This window comes from Talpa europaea (genome assembly GCF_964194135.1).
Source record: "Talpa europaea genome assembly, chromosome: 10".
NCBI classification, from domain to species: domain Eukaryota; kingdom Metazoa; phylum Chordata; class Mammalia; order Eulipotyphla; family Talpidae; genus Talpa; species Talpa europaea.
This window is the reverse complement of record NC_140077.1, coordinates 320,973-344,443: the sequence shown is the minus strand read 5'-3', so window position 1 is coordinate 344,443 and position 23,471 is coordinate 320,973. Positions and strand designations below refer to the sequence as shown.

Below are 23,471 nucleotides of genomic sequence, written 5' to 3'. Positions count from 1 at the left end.
CCCCGTGGGCGGGCGGGCGGGCGGGGTGCCGCGGCCGCATCTCCCTCTGCCCTGTCCCCAGGCGCCAGCGCCCTGGAGGAGGCCAAGGACATCCTGGCCCACCTCCGGAGCCCCGTGCTGGGCCCTGAGCCGGACCTGGACCACCGGTACCACCCCGCGTCCCCCGAGGCCCAGGAGCAGGAGGACCCCCGGCCTCAGGAGCTACTGGTCCGGCAGGTGCTCCAGGGGCCAGAGGAAGACCGGGACCACATCTACCACGCGAGCGAGGGCTCCCCGTTCTCCCAGGGGGAGCAATAAACCCTGTTGTGAGGGGCACGCGTGTCCTCAGTGGTGACCGGGTGGGCGCCGTCTGCAGGAGGGGCCCCGGGCACAGCCCTGCCCCCCCCCCCCGGCCAAGGATGCAGAACCTGGGGCGGCAGCGGGTGGGGGGCGGCGCAGAGGGACCTGGAGGAGGCCAGGATCTGGGCAGGAGCACGGGCAGCCTGGTGATGCCCAAGGCTGTGCTGGGACCTGGCTCGAGCTGAGGACAGGGGTGCATGCTGGGGTCATGCAGGGCTTCTTTGCACCCCTGCACCCAACTGGGGACTCTGTCCCCACAGACCCTGGGTCGGGTCAAGGACGCGGTGGGGACAGGCTCCATGACACAGGCAAGTGGTGGCCTGGGCTGCCCCAGGGGTGCTGGGTCCTCTGGCCCCGCAGGACCAGCCCCCAGGGGCAGGGCCACGCGGCCAGCTGCGTGGGCAGTGGCGGGCCTTGGGCTGCTGCCCCGTGTGCAGCCTCCCCAGCAGGGGACGGGAAGCCCAGGCTTGGCTCCCAGAAGTAGGGGAGGCCCAGCTCTCTGGTTCTTTCCCTGCACCCCCAACTCTCGCGGGCATGTTCCCACCCACTTGTGCACATCAACAAGGGCGAGGACCCCCTGGACAGTGGTGGGCTTGGGCGCCCCAGCCGCCAGTCGTGGCTGCGGATGGCTGGGGGTGCTGGGGGGGAGGGCACCACGGCCGGTGCCCCGTGCGGCAGCCCCAGCAGGCACCCTGGTGCACCGCACGCAGAGCTGAGCCCAGATGCTGGCTCGGGGCACGGGACCCTAGCTGGGAGGCTCCCGTCCCGCCTCTTCCTGGGCAGCCCCGCTTTAGAGACCCCTGCTGCTCAGTGCGCCTGGCCCCCGGGGCTGCTGCCCTGCACACGGGGTGCTGAGCCAGCACCCCCGTGACTAGGGACTAGGCCGGCCCCTCCCCCCAGGACCCTCTCCGACCCTCCCAGGGCAGCCAGGCCGGCCAGCCGGCTGCTCTCTGCCTTGGGGCTGAAGCCAAAGTCCCAACCCGCCGAGGGCCACCTGGTAGCCCCACGCCCCCACCCCACCCAGCCAGGGGTCTCCACCTGTGGCGCTCCCCAACAGGGCCCCCCATTGGTGGCCCCCGGCGACAAGTGGGCAGCGTGTGGACAGGCCAAGCTGATGCCGCAGGAACCTCGGGAGCTTTTCCATTGTATTCACGAGCAGGGAGCAGGCCCGCCCTCCACCTGACGGCCCGGGTCTTCGTCAGGCCTAGCACAGGGCGTCGGGGGCCAGCACCCCCTTCTTGAGGATGAGGTTCCCGTAGAGGGCCGTCTCCCTGCACAGAGGGCGGGGGTGAGTGTGGGCAGGGCCCCCGCCCCACCCCCCTGCCGCCCCCCAGTGCCGAGACTCGGCGCCCCTTCCCCTGCAGGACCTCGGAGCGGGGGGCGGCCCATCAGCCCAGCGGGACCCACACTGGGCCTGGCCGGGACTCACCCTGTTGCCACAACAGCAAAGGCCTTCTTGGCCCGTTCGTAAAACGCAAACCTCTCCATCTTGGCCAGCTGGCTCTGGAAGGCAAAACGGCCAGTGGGGCCCCGGCCAGGGACGTGGCGGCCAGTCCCCCCCCCTTCAGGGAGACCCCTCCACGTGTCATTTCTCTGCTTCCCCCGGGGGGCTCCCAGGGCTCAGCCTCTGGCCCCTGAGCAGGGGCCTATGGCCAGGAGCCTGCCGGGCCGAGCCCCAGGACGGAGCCCGTGTGGTCCCCTGGTGGGTGGGGGTGGCGGCAGCCTCGGTCAGACCTCAGGCCACAGCCACACGGGCCGGCACCTCCTGGCTGCACCTGGCCCCCTGGCAGGGAGAGGCCCGGTCCTGGAGCAGGGCTTCTCTGCCAGCGGCCAGCAGGCCCCGCTGGTCTGGCCAGCAGAACCTGAGCCTCAGGGCAGACCGGGGAGCCCCAGCCGGGCCCTCCGCCCCTTCCCAGTGAGGGCCTCCGACTCACCGTACAGCCCGCCTTGCAGAGGATGGACCGGTAGCTCCCCCACACGGGGGTCTGGAGGCCCCTCTCCTGGTCGGTGGGCACCAGCTCCATGACAGCGGCCTGGGGGCAGGGAGCCAGCTCTCTGCCTGTGGTCAGGTCAGGGCCCTCTGGGACACGTGTCCCCTGCCCCGCCCCGAAGCAAGGGAGGCCCGAGGACCAGAGCGAGCGATGGGGGTGGCAGGGCTCTCGGGCCTCACCGGGCTCTCCACGTAGCTGTCCAGGGGCAGCAGCTGCAGCACAGCCTCCAGGAGCTGGGGGATGCCCAGGCCTGTGGGGTGGAGGGCAGTTCAGCTCCCTCCCGCCCCGCCCCTCCTAGCAAAGCCCCCCCAGCCCCGCCCCGCCCCACCCCACCCTGCAGCCCCCATCCCCCCACCCATCCCCGCCCACCCTGCCTTGTCCCCCAAGGCCGGCCCCGCCCTGCCGCACCTGCACACAGCCTGGCAACTGCGGGCGAGGGTGGACTTGGCCCGGGCCCGAGAGGAGCCGCACACACGGAGGACTGCGCAGCCACACTTAGGAAGGTGGACTCAGCGTCCTGCCCTGGCCACGCCCTGCCCCCTCACATGAGGTGTTGGCCCCGAAGTCTGTCCCTTGGCACAGGGAGGGCCTGGCGGCCCTGTGCACCTGCTAGGCTGGGCACAGGTCTGCAGGTGCGCCCCCGGCCATCCCCCTGACCCAGAGGTCCCAGGGGTCTGGACCAGACCACGGGCCCAACCCCCACCGGGCTCGAAGGCCCAGTAAAGCGGGTTCTGAGCATTGAGGCGCCCTGCGGCTGCCTGACCAAGCCAGAGGCGCTGCCTCCCGCCTCCTCTGGGAGCTTGGCCCAGAGTCCCACAGCGGCCGCTCCTCACCTCGGGGCATTCGGGCCCAGCGGGCATGCTGCCCTCCGTGAGGGGGGAGGGGTGGGGGCGCTGGGCCGTATGGGAACGAGGCTGAGTGGCCAGTGGGCAGCTCCATCCAGAGGGGCTGGTCACCCCATGTGGTGCATCCCTGTGCTTCAGGGGTCTACCTCTGCAGGGTCCTGGTCCTTCCTCACGCATCGTGGGGTGGCCTGGGGTGCAGGCACTATCCTGGGCCCAGGGCCAGCCGGGGCAGGATGGGACTGGTCACCACACTGGAGCCCCCCTCCAGGTTCCCAAGCCCCTCACAACAGCTAAGCCCTCCTAGGGCTGCCTCGGAGGTGGGCCCCGGGGGGCTCGGTGAGAGGCGTGGTCTCCCCAGCCAGGAGGGGCCAAGGAGTGGCATTTGGGGGCACCACTGCTCCGTCAAGGGGGTGCTTGCTCCCCCAGGGGCATCTGAGCAGCAGCACAAGGCCCGGTGCTCACGGGGGGCTGGGCCGTGGCAAGGGTCTTGGCGCTGGTTCTGCGGGGTCACTGGTGGGGACCTGGGGGCCGGGGGGCCGGGACCCCGCCGGCCGCGGGAGGCCACTCACCGTCCGCGCGGATCTCCTGGGGGCCGCCCCGGCAGACGGAGGCCGTGGGGAAGTTCGCATCTGCGAGCACTGGGGGGGACACGCTGAGGGCGGGCGCTGGAGGGGCCCCTCCCTCCCGCATCGTCCCGCGGGGGCGCAGACGCCAGGTGGGTCGGGTCGGGCCTTGGGCCACACCGCGGGCTCCGCCCCGGGGGCCAGCGAGGCGCCAGGTAAACCCGGGCGAGCACCGAGTGGCGCCCCGGGGGGGTGGGGGTGGGGGTGGGGGGTGGGGGGCGGGGGAGGCCCCGGGACGCGGCTCAGCCGCGGGGGGCGACCCGGGCGGACACAGCCCCGCCCCGACCGAGGGCCGCCGCGGGCTCCCGCCGGGGCCTGGTCAGCCGCCCGGCCCGGCCTCCTGGAGCGCGGCGGGCGGGGCGCGGGGCGGCGGGCGCGGGGCTGGGGGGCGGCGGGCGCGGGGCTGGGGGGCGGCGGGGCGCTGGGCGGCGGGTGGGGGGGGCGGGTCGGGTCGGGCGGGGTCGGGGGGTTGGGGGTCGGGGGGTCGGGGCAGCGGTGGGGGGCGCGGGGGGGCGGGGGGCCGGGGCCCGGGGGGCGGGGGGCCGGGGGGCGGGGCTTGCCACCGCGCCCCGCGCCCACGCTGAACCCCGCTCTACCTGGGGACGCGGCGCCGCCCGGGCGGGGTCCCCGAGGCCCTGCCCCGCCCGCGCACTCACCGATCTCGTCCCCGTGCCCCATGCGCGCCAGCGCGTAGAGCAGCTCGGGGGACAGCAGCGCGGGGACACCCTTCAGCGCCACCATGGTCGCGGCGGGGCGGGGCGGGCGGGGCCTCGGCGGGGGGCGGGACACGGTGGGCGGGGCCCCGGCGGGCGGGACACGGTGGGCGGGGCCTCGGCGGGGGCGGGACACGGTGGGCGGGGCCCCGGCGGGCGGGACACGGTGGGCGGGGCCCCGGCGGGCGGGACACGGTGGGCGGGGCCTCGGCGGGGGCGGGACACGGTGGGCGGGACCTCGGCGGGCGGGCGGGACGCGGTGGGCGGGGCCTCGGCGGGCGGGCGGGGCCTCGGCGGGGGGGAGGGACACGGTGGGCGGGGCCCGGGCGGGTGGGCGGGGCCCGGGCGGGTGGGCGGGGCCCGGGCGGGTGGGCGGGGCTTTGGCGGGGCGGGGCCCCTCCGGCGGGAAGCGGCGGCGGGGTCCGGAGTTGCGGACCCCGGGCCTCCTCCCTGCGCCGAGGGCCGGGGCGCCTCGGGGACCGCCGGCCTCGCAGCCCTACCCAGGTCCAAGAGCGGATGCGGGGCCTGCCTGTGTTCGCCGTCCCGGGGTCCCCAGCGCCCCCCCGCGGGCGGCGTTGACGCCCCTCCACCTGCGCCGCCCCAGGCCCGGCCGGCAGGTCCCCGCTGGGCCGCCGCGGGGCGCTCGCCTCTCGCCGGGTCTCCCGGGGCTCGGCTGCTGCGGCCACCCAGCGCCTGGCTCGGTCCAGCACCGCCACTCGGGACCGGGACCGCAGTGCTCTGACCTTTGACCCAGGGGCCCCGTTCCTTGCCATCCCCCCACACCCGCTGTTCGCATGTAGATGGGGTGCGGGAGTGCAGTCCCCCTCCTGACTCCCCCGCCTTGCCCGGCCTGCGCCCTGGAGGCCTGGAATCGGAGCGGCTCGGGCTTGGCCCTCAGAGCACCTGCCCCAGGAGTGGGCTCCTCCCGCCCAGCGCACCGCACCGGCCCGCGAGGGCCCCGCATGCACGCCCGGGCAGAGTCCAGGCGGCGGCGCCGGCCAGTCCTGCCCCCTCCTTGGAGCAGGAGAGCCTCATGTGCCTCCAGCAGGCCCCCTGTCCAGCTGGCCTCCTGGGGAGGTCTGAGGCGCTGACTCCCTGACTCTTCTGGCCACTCACTGGCCCTACAGGGGCCCTGGGGATCCTGGAGCACCGGCCACTCTGCTGCCCCTGGCCTTCAGCCCTGCTGCTCTCCCCACTCCTCCTCTCCCACCCAGGCCTGAGGCAGACACGTGACCCCTGAGGCAGAACCCACCACCCAGTCCCATGGCCGGTCCCAGGGGCCCCGCCCTGGCCCTCCGGCCTCACCTTCGGGCAGGGGTGGGGGGGGCAATCCCTGCCAAGTACTTGGCCCACCCAGTGGGAGGTGGCTGACCTGGTCCAGCCCACCCAGGCCCAGCCTCGCCCTTCAGAGCTGAGGCCCAGCACCTGCCTTCCAGCCAGACCCTGGGCCGTGCCCAGAGCTGTCCCCAAAACTTGATGCCCAGAGGCCCACTGGGGGGAGCTCTGGATGTGACAGCCCCAGGCACCCTGTCTTGCCAGTGACCTCGCAGGCCCAAGGGGCCTAGGTCAGGCACCCAACCTGGTGTCCTCAGCACAGTAACAGGGTCTGGACTCAGCAGGACAGTCCTGCCTGTACCCCTATGGCCTTGCAGCCCCTGCCCCCCCCAGGCCCAGCGCTAAGCCTGAAGGTCCTGCCGGGCCCAGGGGGCTGTGGCTGTCAAGCTGTGGAGCCCGACTGGCCATGGAGACGGGCCTTCAGGAGTGTGGATACCCACGTGGCTGTGCTCGGCCTGGCTGGGCACGTCCCGGTCCCAGGTGGCCCCACTGCCCAGGGGCTGCAACGACTGGACCTGCCCCACTTTAAGGCTCTCCCCTTGGCTCTGGACCCTGGCAGGAGCCTCTCACTCCTGCTGCCTCGGACTCCTGCCCTGCCCCAGGTCCTTCAGCTCGGCTGGCCCGAGCCAAGTCCCCTTGCACCTACTTCTTGGCAGGCGCACCCATGCCCAAGGCCTGGGGCTTGCCCAAGGTCACCGTGTCCTGACGGTGGCAGGGTTAGGCTCACACCAGCGGACCCAGCGCCTCTGCTGCCCCACGGGGCCACACTGGCCGGGAGCGGCCGCCAGGACAGGCCAGCCCTTACAGGGCCCCCCCCTTGCTGTGTCACCAAACCTAACCTGATGAGACCTGCAGGTGCACAGCCCACCTGCCCGGCCTCCCAGCCCTGCCCCCAATCCCTTCACCCCAGAAACGGCCCCAGGCCACCTGCCCTGCCCAGCTGCAGGGCGAGGGGGACACACTGGCAAGCAGGGGCGACACTGAGCCACAGGACAGTGGGTGCGGGGTGGTCTCAGCTCACAGCCAGCCTGGCCCCCTAGGCAGTGCTCTGCCCCCTGGTGGGTGGAGCCACCCCCACGGGGCCTTCTCCCCCAAGCCCCGAGCTTGTGGCTTTGTGTGCTCAGAACCAGCAGGCCCTACTGTCCAGGCCCCGACCAGGCCAGCAATGTCCTCTTCCTCGGGAGGCTCCGTGCCCCAGGGGACCCCCTTCTGGACTGCCTGTGGCGCGGGTAGCCGACTCTGGGCTGGTGCGAGGCCAGAACGGGGCAGGGGCGCTTCTTGTGCAGCCACTGCGTCATGGGTGTTCCGCCAGGCTCCCGGCACTGTGCAGAGGACGCGGCCGGCTGTCCTCAGCCCGAGCTGCTGGGGACCTTGGCACCTGTGTTTTGCCTCCCAGGGAGTACCCGCTGCCCATCCATGCCGCCCTGCCCTGGCCCTTGCAGCTGCAGTCTCACAGCAGGACCCCAACGCCATGAGGACTGGGCTCCAGGCTGCAGAGCACCGGAGCAGGAGTGGGGAGACCGAGCCGTGGGACAGGGGCCTGAAGGGGCTGGCCCCACCTGTCCTGATGACCAGGAGCCACACAGGCCCCAACCCCCAAGCCCGGGCCACGGGGGTCGGGGGGGGCCGCCAGCCGCCTCTGTTGGGAAGGCCAGACCACCCAGGCCGTCTCGCCACCGTGCCCGAAGGCGGCAGAAGTGACTCCTCGGTCTCGCTCATTTCACCCCAACAAGAAGGACGCCAGGCGGCAAGGAGGAGATATTTATGGGGCGCCGTGTGTGCAGCCCTTGATACGCCCCACTCCAGGTTTACAAAAGCGGCAGAACGTCCACCCTCGCAGCTGACCAAGGAAGGCAGATGGTGACCTGAGACGGCCCCGGCGCACCGTGGCCCTGGCGGAGCCCACAATGACCCGGCGCTGAGAGACCCCGAAGCCCGAGGGGCGGCGGGTCTTTCCTGGAGAGCGGCCGGGCCCTACTGGTCCTTGAAGTTGGCCTTCCTCTTCTCCACAAATGCGGTCATGCCCTCCTTCCGGTCCGCCTGCAGGAAGGGGAATGGGGCTCACTCGCCGGCGCCGCACCTCCTGCCCTGGGCTCTGCTGGGGGACCTGGCCCGGCCCAGCCCTGGACCCTGCCCTTGGGGCGGGGGGGGTGGGGGTCGGAGGGCGTCTCCGCAGCATCCTCGCAGGGGGTTAGGCAGCTGGTGTGGGGGGACGCGCTGCTCGCCCGCAGTGGTCGACCCCTGTCCTCACGGCCTACCTCTTACAGGACACCTGTGGGCTCTGAGGGCCGGGGCAGTGCCAGGACGGCTTCCGCGCAGATGCCCCAGGAGCCCTGGCCCCGAGGCCTCAGCTTCCCGACTCTATGGAACCTGCGTCCGGCAGCCGGCCCGGGAGCCAGGCTGCGAGCTGACCTGTGGTGTCGGGGCAGCCTGCAGGCCTGAGACTGGCCTGTGCCTGTGGTCAGCCAAGGCCGCGCCTCCAGGCCACACACCAACCAGGGAGGCGCGGGGCAGGGCAGGCCTGGCCAAGGGGCAGGGACTCAGCTACTCACGGTGGCAAAGGTTGAATAGAAGAGCTTCTTCTCCAGCTTATTTCCCTCCGTCAGCGTCATCTCAAAAGCTGAAAAAGAAAACTGGGAGTTTGGCCGGCGCCCAGTGCCCTGGCCCAGCTCCGGCTCCCTCCTCCACACACCAGGCCTGTGTGCATGGCCTCGCGGCTCCACGTCTTGCTGCCGCTGCCTTGGCAGACGCGCCCAACACGAGGGCCTCCAGGCGTCCCGCAGCTAGAGAAACGCGGGCCGCGGGTGGACGCGGTGTCCTGAGGTGCGTGTGCAGCTGGGGGTGTGGCTGGCCAGGGGGCTCCCGGGGCTCACACCGCCTCAGTGCACGCCGCTGAGCATGCACCCTCCAAGCGCGGGAACAAGGCTGCAGCCGATGCCGGCGCCCCAGAGGGTTAGGGTTTGCCTGGTGGAGAAGGGCAGGACCCGCATGACTGCTGACCTCTGGCTGCCGCTGGTCACTGCCTGCCTGGCCCCATGCTGATGCCCTGGGGCTCAGGACACTCTGCCGGGGTCTGCGGGAGCCACTACAGCCATGGCCCTACACAGGGACGCCGCGGGGGTCACCTGCATTCACGGATTCTTTGGCCATCGCTGTGATGATTTTTGAGTTACTGGCGATCTTTTCTGCACACCTGACGGCTTCCTCGACCAGAGTCTCCACTGGGAAGATCCTACTCACAAGACCTGAGGCCAAGACAGAGAACAGCGCGGTGGCCCCCCAGGACGGCAAGGGGCCCTCAGGACAGAGCGGAAGCCCTCCAGGATGGAGCAGGGCCCTGGAGTGCCCCTCCCATGGCCAGCAGGGGTGTGCCTGCTGACTCTGACCAGCGACCGTGCAGCTGCATCCCAGGTTGGCTCTGGTACACCGGCCACCAGTCCCCAGGTCCTCAGGACCCCCAAAGGCGCCCGGACCTGGCACAGCCCCTGTCCACTCAGCTTCCCAGAGCGCGGCCGCAGGTGCCTCGGCTCTTACCTGCCTGCTTGGCGTCCTGGGCTGAGATCCGATCACCAGTGAGGACCATCTCCATGGCCAGCGACTTTCCGACAGCACGGGTCAGCCTCTGAGTGCCCCCTGCGCCTAGAGGGAGGGGGTTAAAGGTCACAGCTGGCTCTGGCAGGTGAGGCAAGAAGGTGCCAGATGTGCTGCCGGTGAGTTCTGAGGGGCTGGAAACGGCTGTGCAGGAAGGGCCAAGGACCCATGGGGCATCTCCAGTCCACTTCCACGTGACCCTCCACCCAGCAGCTGCACCTGGAGCCAGCGCAGTGCCCATAGGCCCGCCCCGCCGTGGGGCTTCCGAGCCCTGGCAGCAGCCCCGCTCAGGTCAGGTCTCACATCCTGACGGGGCCATGGGTGAGGGTGTTCCTCCTAGCCCTCTGTACCCTGAGCCCATGGAGCCCAGCCCCACGCGCCAGCAGCACCGCCACTGGCCCTGAGCGAGCCTGGGCCACAGGGAGCTGTGGGGACAGCCTGGAGATGCCCACGGGCTTGGGCTGACCAGGCCTCCTGCCCACTTGCGCCCCCACTGCCTGCTGCACCTGTCGGGTCAGAAACCCCTGCAGTCCCTGCTCTAGGCGTTGGGCAGACACTCACCCATGGGGCCAGGAGCGGAGGGCCCTCAGCGGGGGGCTGGTGAGGGGGATGGTGGTTGAGGCTGGTCTGCCCTGGGAGTGTGTGGCGTGGGCTAGGGGTGCCGCTGGCAGAGGCCATGGTGGCCAGGGCCCTCTGCCTTTACCTGGGATGGTGCCCAGCAGGATTTCTGGCTGCGCAAACTGGGCTTTCTCTCCGGCGTAGATGATGTCGCACATCATGGCAAGCTCGCAGCCCCCGCCCAGCTGCAGGACGAGAGGGAGCCCCTTGGAAAGTCAGCACAGTGCTAACTGGGCTTCTGCAAACACAAATGTGGCCCAGTAGAGACGACAGCGGGCCAGCTCGGGGAGCATCAGGTCAGCGGCTGCCGCGAGGTCAGAGCTGGCACATCCCTCCTGCGAAGGGCCACATCCCAGCGCAGGGGCCAGTGTCGTGGACCCTCCACCCTGGGTGGGGCTCACCGCGCCAGAAAGCGCCCGGGCGAGCAGGGGCCAGCCTCCGTGCCTCTCAAGCTACCAGCAGCTGGGCCCACAGGACGCCCGCACGCTGACGGCCTGAGGTGCTGCAGGGGCGTGAGAACGGCCAGGAGGGTCGCAGGTGTGGCCTTCGCCCTGTGGTGGTGGGAGAGGAGCCTCCGGGCGGCAGGGCACGGGCACGCTGGGGGCTTTCTTAACAGAGGGCAGAGGGAGGGCAGCTGAATGCCACTGTCAGCAGCTGAGGCGGGAACCCTTCTCTCCAGCTCCCCTCAGTAGGAAAGGCCAGCTGACCCTGAAACCAGACAGCAGGCCCCTCCAAACAAGAACCTTCTCATTTGCAAATAATGCCCGGGGGCCCAAAGGGGCTAGGCTGCACTCACAGCGAAGCCGTTGACGGCGGCCACGATGGGCTTCCTGACGCGGGCCAGGCGGTCCCAGTGGCCCAGGAATGTACCGGAGTAGCAGTCCTGGAAGGTCCGGCTCTGCATTTCCTTGATGTCTGCCCCAGCTGGGGACGGAGCAAGGTTCCGGTCACTAGAGACCCCCCAGCCAACGGGAAGCACGGGACCGCCTGGGCCTGTAGGGACGCTGCACGGGTGCTCTGGGGCCACAGTGCCCGGACACGCAGCTGGGCGGTGACACGGGCCCGCAGACGAGCAGGTGGCTGGCTTGGTCTGTCTCGGGACATGCGTGTCCAACTCAGACTCTCCTGGCCAAGGCAACCCTGCCAGGCCTCGCACCCCAACATGCAAGCAGGACAGAACTTGCCTGTCAGCTCTCAACAAAGTTCCCTGGCTCCTGCGACAGGTCAGTTAGGGGAGGGGCTGGGGACAGATGGTAGGCTGGGCTGCAGGCCCAGCACCAAGCCCCTGTGCCTCCTGCTGTCCTGACTGCCACGGGCTCGGAGAGTCTGTCCTCAGAGCAGACTTGGGGTGCTCCCTGGGGAAGCCTGCGCCACTCAGTGCCCCCGCACCTGCAAATGCCTTTTCCCCGCCCGTGAGGACGATGGCTCCCACGGCTGGGTCCACCTCGAAGGCGTCCAGGGCCTGGTTGAGCTCGGTGATCAGGCCGTCGCAGAGGGCGTTGAGGGACTTGGGGCGGTTCAGCCGGATCAGCCCCACGCTGCCGCCCTTCCCCGTCTTCTCCGAGATGATGTACTCAAAGCCGGCACCTGGGACCAGGAGGCAGACAGGCATTTCCACTGGGGTCGGCATCCAACTAGGGGAGCCGCCCCACCCAGGGACAGACCCCAGCCTTCCCGAGGGGCCCTGGCTGGCCTGCAGGCGGTAGCAGAACTCTCAACCTGAGTGGCCTTTGTGCCACCTGCTCTCCCAGGTTCAAAGACCTGCTTAAGTTGGAGCAACCCTGCTGACAGCAGCTGCCTCGCCTGCCTGGGCGCTCCACAGCCTCCGGGGATGAAGCCGGCCGTCAGCACCTGCTGACCAGGTGGGGGGCTCTGGCCTGGGCTGTGGGCGGCCTCAGGGGAGACACAGGTTCCAGGGACTGCCACTGCCGGGGGATGCTGCTGCCAGGGGACGAGGCGGCCACCCGGAGGTTAGCCTGGGATGCGGCCCGTCCAGCAGGTGTGTGACCCGGGAACACCTGGGCCGGTGGGCCTCCTGGGCAGGCTGGTGAATGTGACTGGGCAGCCAAGGCCGAGGGCAGCTGGGTCTCCCCAGCTGGGAGGGGCAGGGCCCCGGGGCTTGGCGGGAGGGGCCGGGGGAGCCGTGGGCGCGGCAGGCAGGACGGGGGGCCCGGGGCACGCAGGCCCCTCTCCCAGCCCCGCTGCCCGCGCAGCTGCCTCCGGGCGCGGCCCAGGGGGCGCAGAGCTGCGCGGGCGCCGGTGGGGCACACGGACCCCAACCCTGCAGGCCCGGTCACGTGGGGCCCCGGGGGTCGGCCCTGGCAAGAGGGGTCCCGGCGAGGCCGGGGGTCAGGCGCGGGGTCCTGGGAAGCGGGGTGCGGCGAGGTTAGGGGCCCCGCCCGGCCCTCCGCCCTCGGCCCGCCCCTACCCGAGGCGAAGGGGCGCCGCGCAGGGCAGCCGGGGCGCGGGCGCAGCGCGCCGCGGACGGGCAGCAGCAGGGCGCGCAGGGCGGCCATGGCGTCCGGGGACGACTCGCCCCGCCCCGCCCCGCCCCGCCCCGCCCCGCCCCGCCCCGCGGAGCCGCCCCCGGCCGAGCCACTCAGCGCCGGCCCGGCCCCCAGGCGGTCTCGCGAGACCGCGCAGCACCGCGAGACAGCGCGGCGGCGGGGCGGGGCCGGGCCGGGAGGACGAGGAAGGGGCGGGGCCGGGGCGGGAGGGCGAGGAGGGGGCGGGGCCGGGCGGAGGGGGCGGGGCCGGGCCGGGAGGACGAGGAAGGGGCGGGGCCGGGCCGGGAGGGCGAGGAGGGGGCGGGGCCGGCCGGGCGGAACCTGGCCCGGTTCTGGGCGCCGCCGACCCACCTGCACTAGGCGGGAGAGCAGGGCGGAGGGCGAGTAGAGGGGCCTCGAGGGGAAGCTGGGGCTCCAGCGAGGGCTGGGCGCTCCCCGTCGCCCCCTCCGCCCACCCCGCCGGCCGAGCTGCAGGGTCGGCCCGGGAGACCCCTGGGCGGGCCCTCGGCCGCGCCGCTGCTCCCGGGGCCCCGCGCCGAGCCGAGCCGGGGTCTGAGCGCCCGCGGATCGGGCGGGCAGCCGCGGCGCCCCCTCCCCGGCGCGGCGCCGTGGGGCACGAGCGGAGGAGCCCGCAGCCGCGAGCAGGCCGGGGCCGGGGCGCCCGACAGCTCCGCCGAGGCCCGACAGCTCCGCCGAGGCCCGCCCGCGGCGCCTCCGTCTCCGCCGGGCCGGTCGCGGGGCCTTCGGCCCTGCCCGGGTCAGCCGCGAGGCCTGCGCGCGGACAGGCTCCCCCGCTCCCCGGGCCACGGGGCCGCGGCTCCGACTGGGTCCCCGGACCTCGGAGTCCGACTGTCCACGGGGCTGAGGCCAGTGGAGGGAGGCGTGAGCCCTGGGGCCCCGCGCAGCAGGAGCAGGACCCGCCTGACGCCGGAGCGGCCGCCCCGCGCCGCCTCCTGCCTCCTCCGCGGGAGTCGGAGGAAAATCCAAGCAGCCCGGAAAGGAGCCGAGGGGCAGAGGCCTCAGGCGTGGCAGGCCCGCCCGCCCCTTCCTGGGTGAGGCTGCCGCACACCTGCGCGCACACCTGCGCGCACACCTGCGCGCCCCGCCCCCGCGCACGGGCCACTCGCCAGGTGGTGACTCTTGCCCTGGAAAGCTGAGATTTTGCTGCATTTTGGCAACGGGAAGATTAATTAATTTACATGTTAACGTTTTCATTTTTCAGTATCTGGACGCGTATCAGCAGGTCTCCATTTGTGCGCCGGCCCAGCGGTGTGCACATCAGCGCGGAGAAGACTCCACTGAGAAACGCCACTAAACTGGCATTTTCTTTCTTTCTTTTTTTTTTTAAAGATTTATTTATTTATTTTAGGGCCTCCCCGGTGGCGCAGCGGTTGAGCGCTGGGTTGCGAAGCTACCTGCGGCCTCTGCGGCGCCGGTTCGATCCCCGGCTGCTCCCCGGCCACCGGAGGAGGGTCCCGCATGGCGCGCAGACCTCTCCTGCCGCCCGCTGCTCCCCTCAGCAGTGTCCTTCGGTCCTTCTGCCTGCTCTGCTCCCCGCTCTGGCTCTGGTGAATTCTCTCACCCTCCGCGCTTCTGACTGTACCCAGTGCATGTATAAACCAAACAAACAAACAAATAATAAATAAATAAATAAGACATGCCTCTAGAAAATTAAAAAAAAAAAGATTTATTTATTTATTTTAAAGATTTATTTATTTATGCACACGAGAACTGGGGCACAGGTCAGAGGTGCGGAGGTGAGAGAATTCATCAGAGACAGAGTGGGGAGCAGAACAGCGGATCAACTAAAATCCACTGCTGAGGGGGCAGTGGGGAGACAGATGAGGTCTGGGGCACCCTGTGGGTCAGCTCCCTGGTTGGGGATCGAACTCAGGCCGCAGTGGCTGCGGACAGCTTCACAGTGCTGAGACAATCCCTGCACCTCTAAGGAGGCCCTAAACTGGGGTTTTCAAGAAAAAACTTTAAGCCAGAATTGAATAGTCATCAAAATTTTATTTCAAGGCTGACAGTAAAAACATTTTCCTGCACAGAGAAACAGATCGCCAACAACCGCTGGCCTGGGGAGGCCAACTCACCCACCGGGAGAGGCACCCGAATTGGAAATGCCTGAAACAGAAGCTGGCGACTCCAGGGTGGCCGTGACGCCAGGTAGCCGCTGTCCTTCATCATATGATTTTGGAAGAAAAGCACAAGGGACCCTCTCCCCCCATTCACACACACACTGTGCTTCACCAAAATGAAAGGGGTTTGTGTTTGAAAGGACACCATGAACTCAGTGCGAAGCCTCCGCAGAGTGCAGACAGGTGGCGTCTACCCAGCGGGGCTTAGCCTGGCTGCACGGGGAGAGCTGCAGCTCAGGGGCACAGGAGGGCCTCCCTAGTGGTGCAAAGGGTCAAGATGCAACCTATGAAGCTGTCCACAGCCACCATCGCGCTTCCCAGAGCCTCCCTGGTTGCGGGGGACAAGGAGGCCAGCCCAGGCGTGGGGAGAGGTCTGCCGCCTGGAACCTGTGTCCGGCAAAGCACAGCCAAGTGTGAGGGCACAGGAAGCGCCTCCGCTGGCAGTGCCCTCGGAGAGTCCATTGCACAGAGCGACCCCCAGCTTCACAACACTTGGAGTGCATCGGAGGAGAATGGACAGCAGGAAGGCCAGCTTGGGGAGGCCCAGCCACCTGCCCGTGTGAGGGAAAATCCCGGATGGAAAGTGCCTGTCCAGGCGGGAGCAAGCATGTGTGTGGCTGTGGCCTGCAGGGTGGCACCCTCACCCAGAGGGCCAGGTGGCCACAGGAGGCCCACAAAGCGCCCACTCTGGCGGTCTGCTGCGGCTGGGAAGCGAGGGCTGCCTGTGCAGCTGCCCAGAGAAGCCCGATGACCTCTGCACAGCCCCTGTTGTGTGGCGGGGAAGGGCGCTGAGCCTCGGGGCTTCCCAGAAGAGCAGTACAGGTGCTGGCCTGTGAGGGGCAGGGGCTTTCTGCACTGACCCTTTGCCTTGACCCCTGTGCTCTATGTGGCCGGCTGCTGCCTGGGCCAGGTGAGCCCCGCGCACCCCTGCACGCACCACCTGCACACAGGCGGGTGCACAGGCCACACAGGAGGGACCAGTGGGCCCTGGAGTTGCCCTCACAGCCCGCCCTGATGCCTGGTCCAGCTGACCCTCCGCCTGCCGCCCCTGGGGCTGCCCTCCCTGGGCTCCCAAAGGCCACCGGCTTATAGGGGCCAGGAGTGGAGCCTGCACGGGGCCCCTCAGCCTCCCTCTCGCTCGTGGCCTCCCTGCGCGGGGACACGCGTGCTCCCGGCGGCGGCCCTCGGGTGGGGCACATTCGGGCTCCCTGGCCCCGGGTGGCTGCCCTCCTTCCTCAGCCGCTTCCGGGCGCGGACCTGACCCAGGGAGGGCCGAGGCCTCGCCCGGGGCGCGCGGAGCCCGCCCCTCGGCCTCCGGCCGGCCCCGGCCCCGCCCCCGGCCCGCCCGCCCGCCCCGCCCGCCCCGCCCGCCCCGGCTGCCGGCACTTGGGGTGCGCGGCCCGGCCGAGAGCGCGCGATGGAGCCCCGGGGCGGCGGCGCGGAGGGCCCGGCCCGCGGCCCGCGGGTGCTGGTGGTGGGCGGCGGCATCGCGGGGCTGGGCGCGGCTGTGCGGCTGTGCGACTGCCCGGCCCGCCCCAGCCTGCGGGTCCTGGAGGCCACGGCCCGGGCCGGGGGCCGCATCCGCTCGGAGCGCAGCTCGGGTAACCGCCTCTCCCGAAGGGCCTCCCCGAACGCCCTCCCCGCCCGCGCGCCGCCGCGGGCCCCCCGGGCTCCGGGCCTGGGCTGCGCCCCGCAGCGATCCCGGAGCCTCCTCGGCCCCTGAGCCACTCCTGGCCCTGCCGGCTCTCCCAGCCAAAGGTCGCCGGTCCCGGAGGCCCAGCGGCCGGCAGTCAGGGCGGCGCCCCGGGTGCTACACGGCTGCCCCTTGTCCCCGCACGCAGCTGCCCCTCTGGCCCCTGGGTGGCTCCCTGGCCCCTTCAGCCCCCAAGGGCCTTCTCAGGGCCTCCCCAGCATGGCAGGTGCAGGCCAGCGCCCCCTGGCTCCCCGAGCCCAGCTGGGAGGCCCTGCCAGGACCCGGGCTCGGGACCACCCTGGGTGTGGGTCTTAGGCGGCCTCTCCTGTCCCCCAGGCGGTGTGGTGGAGGTGGGCGCCCACTGGATCCACGGCCCCTCGCCGGGCAACCCCGTCTTCCGGCTGGCGGCTGAGTACGGGCTGCTGGGGGAGAGGGAGCTGTCGGAGGAGAACCAGCGGGTGGACACGGGGGGCCACGTGGGGCTGCCCTCGGTGTCCTACACCGGCTCCGGGGGCAGGGTGAGCCTGGAGCTGGTGGCGGAGGTTGCCGGTCTGTTCTACGGCCTCATCGACCAGGCCCGGGAGTTCGTGCACGCGGCGGAGGCCCCCGCAGCCAGCGTCGGGGAGTTCCTCAAGAAGGAGGTCAGCCGGCACATGGCTGGCTGGACAGAGGACCAGGAGACCAAGGAGCTCAAGCTGGCCGTCCTGAAGAGCCTTTTCAACCTGGAGTGCAGTGTGAGCGGCGCGCACAGCATGGACCTGGTGGCCCTCACGCCCTTCGGCGAATACACCGTGCTGCCCGGGCTGGACTGCACCTTCTCTGGGTGAGTGCCCGCTGCGCCCCGCAGTCCGCACCCTGTGTGCACCCCAGCCGCCTCACAGCCCCACTCCCCTCGTCCCGCTGTCTCAGGTGAAGCCCCAGCCTCAGGCTTCACAGACTTTGTCTTGCCCAGTTTAAGGGGAAACACACCTGGACGGTGGGCACAAGCCCCCCCACTGTGGCCGCATTCCCCACGTGCACAGGTGCATGGCAGGCCCAGGCTCAGGTGTGCTTGCGCGCGCGCGTGCACACACACGCATGCACACAGGCCGCCCCGCCCCTCGGTGGCGCCAGCTGGAGCGGGGCGCAGCGGAGGCCCCATGTTCCCCTGGCTGCCCCGCTGGCCTTTCACTCCTCCCCGGGGTCGGCTGCGTCAGCTCTCCTGGGGCTCCAGACTCACCTCCCGCCTGCTGAGGGCCCCATGCGCGGCATGTCGGTCCCAGGGCTGTGGCCGCGGGGTCGTCTGGCACCTCCGCGTGAGGTCTGCACGCCCACCCGTCTCTCCTAGGGGCTACCAGGGGCTCACGGACCGCCTCGCCGCCTCGCTGCCCGCAGACGCGCTGGCCCTTAACAAGCCGGTGAAGACCATCCACTGGCAGGGGGCCTTCCGGGAGCCCGAGTCTCCGGGGGACACCTTCCCGGTGCTGGTGGAGTGCGAGGACGGGGACCGCTTCCTGGCACACCACGTCGTGGTCACCGTGCCCCTGGGTGAGGCGCGGTGACCTCTTGCGAGCTCAGCCCCTCAGATTCTGAAGGGGCTCGTGCCCCTCACCGGGAGGTTGGCCACTCTGGAGGGAGACCTAGAGGACGCGGTGGTCACATGTGACTCCCGAGTCAGCGCAGGCGCTTTAGCCCGAGCCTTGCGGGGCGCAGCGAGAGAACAGGCGTGGGGGGCCAGACTGCCCCCTCTCCCCCCCACCGCCCTGCTCCCTGCCTGTCGCCAAGTGCCTGCTCTGGCAGCCGCCTGCATGGGCGGCACGGGGAGCTGGGCTCGGTGAGGGAGGTGCACCCTCCCCGGGCGCCGGCCCGTCACCCCCACGGAGCCGCGCAGATGCCGCGACCCTGCTCTGTGCTGCCCGAAGTTGCCGCAGGGCTCCTGCCTGTCAGTGGGCGCGTTTCTCTCTGCTCCTCTGTGCGCCCCAGCGACTGCTGATGGCGCTGGCCCCTGGGGGCATGGTGGCTGCTGTGGCGGCCAGTGGCCAGGCCCCTTTGTTCTCAGGGGCCCCTCCTCCCATGGAGGGCCCTCGTTAATGCCACCGGCTCCACAGAAGTCAGGCTGTTTCACACTCCCCCCGCCCCTGCGAGGTTGGAGGGGCGCCTGCCCTCCTGTGGGTGTTTCCTGGGGGAGTCCAGGTGCGAGAAGCAGCAGGTGGTTGGGGGGCCTCTGGCGGCCTGGCTCTCCCTCTTCCCGCCCACCTGGGGTCATCCGTCTTCGGGACACTGGCCGGCGCCGCAGTTTCATCCCCCGCTGTTTGACTATGGGCAGCGCTGTCGCGCCCTGCAGAGCAATGCTTTGGTACCTCTGGGCGAGGCTGGCGGAGGGGCAGAGGCTCAGACCGAAGCTTCCTGGCAGGGTGGGGCGGTGGGCTTGCCGGGTCCGGCCTGCAGGGGTGAGGCTGTGGCCTGGGGGTCTCCATGCCATGCTCCCGCCTGGAGAGTCTCTGGGGGATGCTGCGTGTGGGCCTCCCGGGGGGGTCAGGCGGGGTCCGGTTGGGAAGTGTTTGTGCTGCAAGTCGAGTCCGATTTTGAATTCCAGGCTTTCTCAAGGAGCATCTGGACACCTTCTTCCAGCCCCCGCTGCCCCCCGAGAAGGCAGATGCCATCAGGAGACTTGGCTTCGGGACCAACAACAAGATCTTCCTGGAGTTCGAGGAGCCTTTCTGGGACCCCGGCTGCGAGCACATCCAGGTGGTGTGGGAGGGCTCCTCGCCCCTGCAGGACGCGGCTGCCCCGCTGCAGGACGCCTGGGTCAAGAAGCTCATCGGCTTCCTGGTCCTGCCCTCCTTCGAGTATGTGCTGCCCAGCCGGGGCGGGCGCGGCGGCGAGGGCGGTCATGGCCGTGTCCATGTCTGGTGTTTCTGGCACCTCTGGGTAGCAGTCCCGAGCCCCTGGCGCCTGCAGACCCCGGGGCCCCCGCAGGGACAGAAGCCACCTCCTGTCTGCACCTCAGGCCAAGGGCATGCAGGGGCCGCGCAGGCAGACTGTCTGGAGATTCCTGGGAGCGGGGGCTTGAGGGCAGCAGAAGGGAGTGGGACATGGTGTGTGTGCAGCTGGGGAGATGGCAGAGGCCGAGGCAATAAGCAGACACCTCTCCCAGTGGTGCAGCGGCCCCGGCTCCAGAGCTGGACTGTGGAGCCCAGCGGTGCCAGGGGCAGGAGAGGCGACCAGGCGCTAACTCAGGGAGGACATGGCCTCATGGCAGGGCTGGGGCACTCTTCAGCCCAGAGGACTCAGGAGAAAGAGGTAGTGTGGGCACACTATTCCCAGACACCCACGCGGCCCCAGCCATCCCGTCTGTGCGTCCAGGCTGGGCTGGCCCTTCCAGAGCTCTTCGCATGAGGCAGAACTGACACCAGGGTTTGGGATGAGCCGGGTCAGGTGTGGATGGGACGGGCTGGCAGCCACACCACTGACCAGGCCAGCCTGCGCCAGCATGCGGGGGTGCCCGTCACCCCGTCTCCCTCCACTGCACCCCATCAGGGTAGTACAGCTGGCACCCGTCTCTGCCCTGCAGGGACACCCCGGGGGGTTCAGCATCCTCCTGCAGGCCTGACAACGGGTGAGCTAGGGCCAGGGCTGGCAGGTCCTGCCCCGTGGGCTCTGGCAGGGCGGGAGCAGCCACCTGGCGGGACAGAGGCATGGCCTGGCGACTCAGAGTGCCATCCCCCAGGTGCTGGCTCTGGGCCCCCTGCGCTGCCGAGCGGCTAGTGGCTCTGGCCTCAGGATCCGTTTGCCTACAGGTCTGCCCACGTCCTCTGTGGCTTCATTCCTGGGCTGGAGTCAGAGTTCATGGAGACACTGACCGACGAGGAGGTGCTGCGGGCCCTGACCAACATGCTTCGCAGGGTGACAGGTACCAGCCACGCTCATGTCCCTCCTGCCGGTTCCCCGCAGACCCAGACCCCAAGCCCTTCCGCCCGCAGTGCCCTCGTCTCTGAGGAGCTGCAGGGATGGTTTCTGACGCAAAGGTCGTCTTTCATGGCCTCCCAGCCGTGGAGGCCACCACCCAGGTGGATGGCAAGGCCCTCGCATCAGGGCCCAAGCCCGTCAGTGACCGGCTTTTCAGGCCTCTGAGTGGAGTCCTGTGGGGAGACGGCCTCTTCCTTCAGGTGCAGTGCTGGTACCCCCAGTGCATCTTGCTGGCCCAGCCCCAGCCCAGACTCAGACCTAGACCAGCCCAGACCCAGCCCAGGCCCAGCCCCAGCCCGGCCCCAGGACCAGCCCAATCGTAGCCCCAGCCCAGCCCCAGCCCAGCCTCAGACCCTGCCCAGCCTAGCCCCAGCCCAGCCCAGCCCAGCCCCAGCCCCAGCCCAGACCCAGCCTAGCCCTAGGCCCAGCCCAGCCCCGGCCCAGCCCCAGCCCCGGCCCAGCCCCAGCCCAGCCCAAGCCCAGCCTCGGCCCAGCCCCAGCCCAGCCCCGGCCCAGACCTGGCCCAGACCCGGCCCAGCCCAGCCCCAGCCCAGCCCCAGTCCAGACCCAGACCTGGCCCAGACCCAGCACAGACCCTGCACAGACCCAGACCTAGCCCAGTCCAGACCCAGCCTAGGCCCAACCTAGCCCCGGCCCAGACCTAGCCCAGACTCGGCCCAGACCCAGCCCCGGCCCAGACCTAGCCCAGACCCGGCCCAGATCCAGACTCAGCCCAGACTCAGCCCTGGCCCAGACCCAGACCCGGTCCAGACCCAGCCCAGACCAGACCTGGCCCAGACCTGGCCCAGACCTGGCCCAGACCCAGACCTGGCCCAGACCCGCGCTATGGGCTGGCTGACCCGAGGCCTCTCTGCAGGAAACCCGCAGCTCCCGGCGCCCAGGAGCATTCGGAGGTCCCGCTGGCACAGCGCCCCCTACACCAGGGGCTCCTACAGCTACGTGGCCGTGGGCAGCAGCGGGGATGACATTGACCTGCTGGCTCAGCCCCTCCCCGAGGACGGCGAGGGGCCCCAGGTAGGCGGCAATGGTGGGTGGGCCCCTGGTCCCTGAACCAGCCCAGCTCCCTGGGGGTGCTCTTTGGGGGGCACTCCTGTGGGGGTGCTCTGTGGGGAGTGCTGAGCGCACAGGAAGGCAGGGCCCTTGACTCAGGACTGCCCCGCTCTGCCTTCCTCTAGGTTTAAGGCCTAATCTGAGCACCCGGTCCCTGGGATGGAGGACTGGCCCGGCCTTGTGCCGGGAGCTGCAGAGCCAAGCCAGTCTTCCTCTTCCGTGTGTCCTCTGACCCCTGCCTCCTTGATAGCTCACAGCCCTGCCCACTCCTGGCACAGCTGCCCCGCCCCGCCTCCCCGCTGCTCCCCCTGGGCACGTGCTCAGCAGGGAAATCCACTCGAATTCTCTCGCCTCCCTGTGATTTCCCCTGGGCGTTCTGCTGCTTGGAGTTTGGCCTTCTGGACCGGGCCTCAGCCGTCCCGTCCGCTCCCTTCCCGAGTGCCTGTTCTCACCTGGCCCTTCTCTGTAGCTGCAGGTGCTGTTTGCCGGGGAAGCCACACACCGGACGTTTTACTCCACCACGCACGGGGCGCTGCTGTCCGGCTGGAGGGAGGCTGATCGGCTCATCGCACTGTGGGACTCACGGGCACAGCCGGCAGGGCCGGGGCGCTGAGCCTCCCCACTTGCCATGAGCCAGCTCTGCTCCTCCCAGGGGGCTGGCCCTTCCCTCCTCTGGCCGGGGATGCTCAGCCTGGGTTCAGATTTGGGGGTCTTAATGGCCCCTCCCGCTGGTAACCGAAGGTCAGCTCTCTGCTCTGCCTACCTGTTGCTGGCGTGCAGCCAGGGCCGACCTCAAGCTGAGCAGCGTGTCTGGGGGGTGCTGCTGGCGTGACATAAAGGTGTCTCAGCCCTGAGTCCACTGTCCTGTGTCATTTCACCTCAGGCGAGGGCTTCTGTTCTCTGTTCCTGTGGCCCGAGGCCCAGGCTATTGCAGACCCTGTGTGTGGCTCCTGTCCCTCACTCCTGGGGCTGCGGGCTATGCTGCTCCAGCTGGGGGCTCTGGCCCCCTGGGGCTTGGAGGCGGGCAGGGCCTGTGGGGCTATGCCCCAGGTTTGGTGGCCCTGCAGCCTTGGTGCCCCCGTGGGCAGCCCCGGGCCCTTCAGAGCTGTGCTGGTGTGTTTGACACTGTTGGGGCTGTTGGGGCCATCAGGGCCACGGTGGTGGGTGGTGGTAGTTTTGTGCTGAGAACCTGAGTGCTCCTTGTGGGGTGCACGGGGGAGTGAAGAGCCTTGTGTTAATAAGTTTTGCTTAGTAGGACTGTCACTTTTTGGGAAGCGTTTTTTTTTTTTTTTTTAAGATTTATTTATGCATGCAAGAGCTGGGGTGCAGGCCAGAGGTGCAGGGGGTGAGAGAATCCACCAGAGACAGAGCGGGGAGCAGAACAGGCGGATCCACTGAAACCCACTGCTGAGGGGAGCAGCGGGGAGACAGGAGGGGTCTGCCGCGCCGTGTGGGCAGCTCCTGGCCGGGGATCCAACTCAGGCCGCAGTGGCTGCCAGTAGCTCCGCACAGTGCTGTGTCTTAGTCCCCGCACCACCAGGGGGGTCCTGGAAACGCTTGTTACATTAAAACCTGGAGTAGTTGAAAAAGAAAAGCAATACATCAATAAGCTAAATTAAAAAAAAAATTTTGGGGGGGCTGGTTCGTGGCGCAAGGGGTTCAGACGCAGCGCTATGAAGCAGCCGCAGCCTCCGCAGCGCGAGCTCGGTCCCCGCCGGGAGCTGCCCCAGGCGCGGCAGGCTCTCCGGGCTCCCGCCCCCTCAGCAGAGTCCAGTGACCCGCCTGCTCTGCTCCCCGCTCTGTCTCTGGGGAGTCCCCTCACCCCCGGCCCCCCCCCCCCCCCCGCTGCACCCCGGCTCTCGTTTGCATAAATAAATCTTTAAAAACTTTTTTTGAAAAATTTTAGCCAGGCTTGTGAAAAGGCACCGAACATTGACAGGAGACTGGATGTGGTCACATTTCTCTGCACCCCGGAACGGGGAGTTTTAATTGAACGAACGCTACCGGGCCCGAGAAGCGCCGAGAACCCCCAGAGTCGGGCCCCAGGACTTCCGGC

General features: G+C 69.8%; 3 protein-coding genes across 4 annotated transcripts; 1 reads left to right on the top strand and 2 right to left on the bottom strand.

Moving 5' to 3' along the window:
* Nucleotides 1-1,764: 1,764 nt before the first annotated feature.
* Nucleotides 1,765-4,539, bottom strand: FUOM (fucose mutarotase; the record flags this gene model as incomplete). Its single annotated transcript, XM_084245618.1, has 5 exons — nucleotides 1,765-1,842; nucleotides 2,274-2,372; nucleotides 2,510-2,580; nucleotides 3,745-3,813; nucleotides 4,455-4,539. The coding sequence occupies 5 exons, from the start codon at nucleotides 4,537-4,539 to the stop codon at nucleotides 1,765-1,767; spliced, it is 402 nt and encodes a 133-aa protein (XP_084101744.1).
* Nucleotides 4,540-7,451: 2,912 nt separating this feature from the next.
* On the bottom strand, nucleotides 7,452-12,587 carry ECHS1 (enoyl-CoA hydratase, short chain 1). Its single transcript, XM_084245321.1, has 8 exons — nucleotides 12,484-12,587; nucleotides 11,445-11,642; nucleotides 10,852-10,979; nucleotides 10,141-10,240; nucleotides 9,381-9,485; nucleotides 8,972-9,091; nucleotides 8,399-8,466; nucleotides 7,452-7,886 (listed from the first exon to the last, which is right to left on the bottom strand). The coding sequence occupies exons 1-8, from the start codon at nucleotides 12,569-12,571 to the stop codon at nucleotides 7,821-7,823; spliced, it is 873 nt and encodes a 290-aa protein (XP_084101447.1). The 5' UTR covers nucleotides 12,572-12,587; the 3' UTR covers nucleotides 7,452-7,820.
* Nucleotides 12,588-16,105: 3,518 nt separating this feature from the next.
* Nucleotides 16,106-22,194, top strand: PAOX (polyamine oxidase). 2 transcript variants are annotated; one of them, XM_084245077.1, is made up of 7 exons: nucleotides 16,106-16,304; nucleotides 16,733-17,219; nucleotides 17,724-17,923; nucleotides 18,972-19,224; nucleotides 20,176-20,288; nucleotides 21,222-21,379; nucleotides 21,891-22,194. In XM_084245077.1, exons 1-7 carry the CDS (start codon nucleotides 16,121-16,123, stop codon nucleotides 22,026-22,028), a joined length of 1,533 nt encoding a protein of 510 aa, XP_084101203.1. In that variant the 5' UTR covers nucleotides 16,106-16,120; the 3' UTR covers nucleotides 22,029-22,194. The 2 variants fall into 2 exon arrangements, with proteins under 2 accessions (XP_084101203.1, XP_084101202.1); XM_084245076.1 differs by having other exon boundaries at nucleotides 21,885-22,194.
* Nucleotides 22,195-23,471: the final 1,277 nt, after the last annotated feature.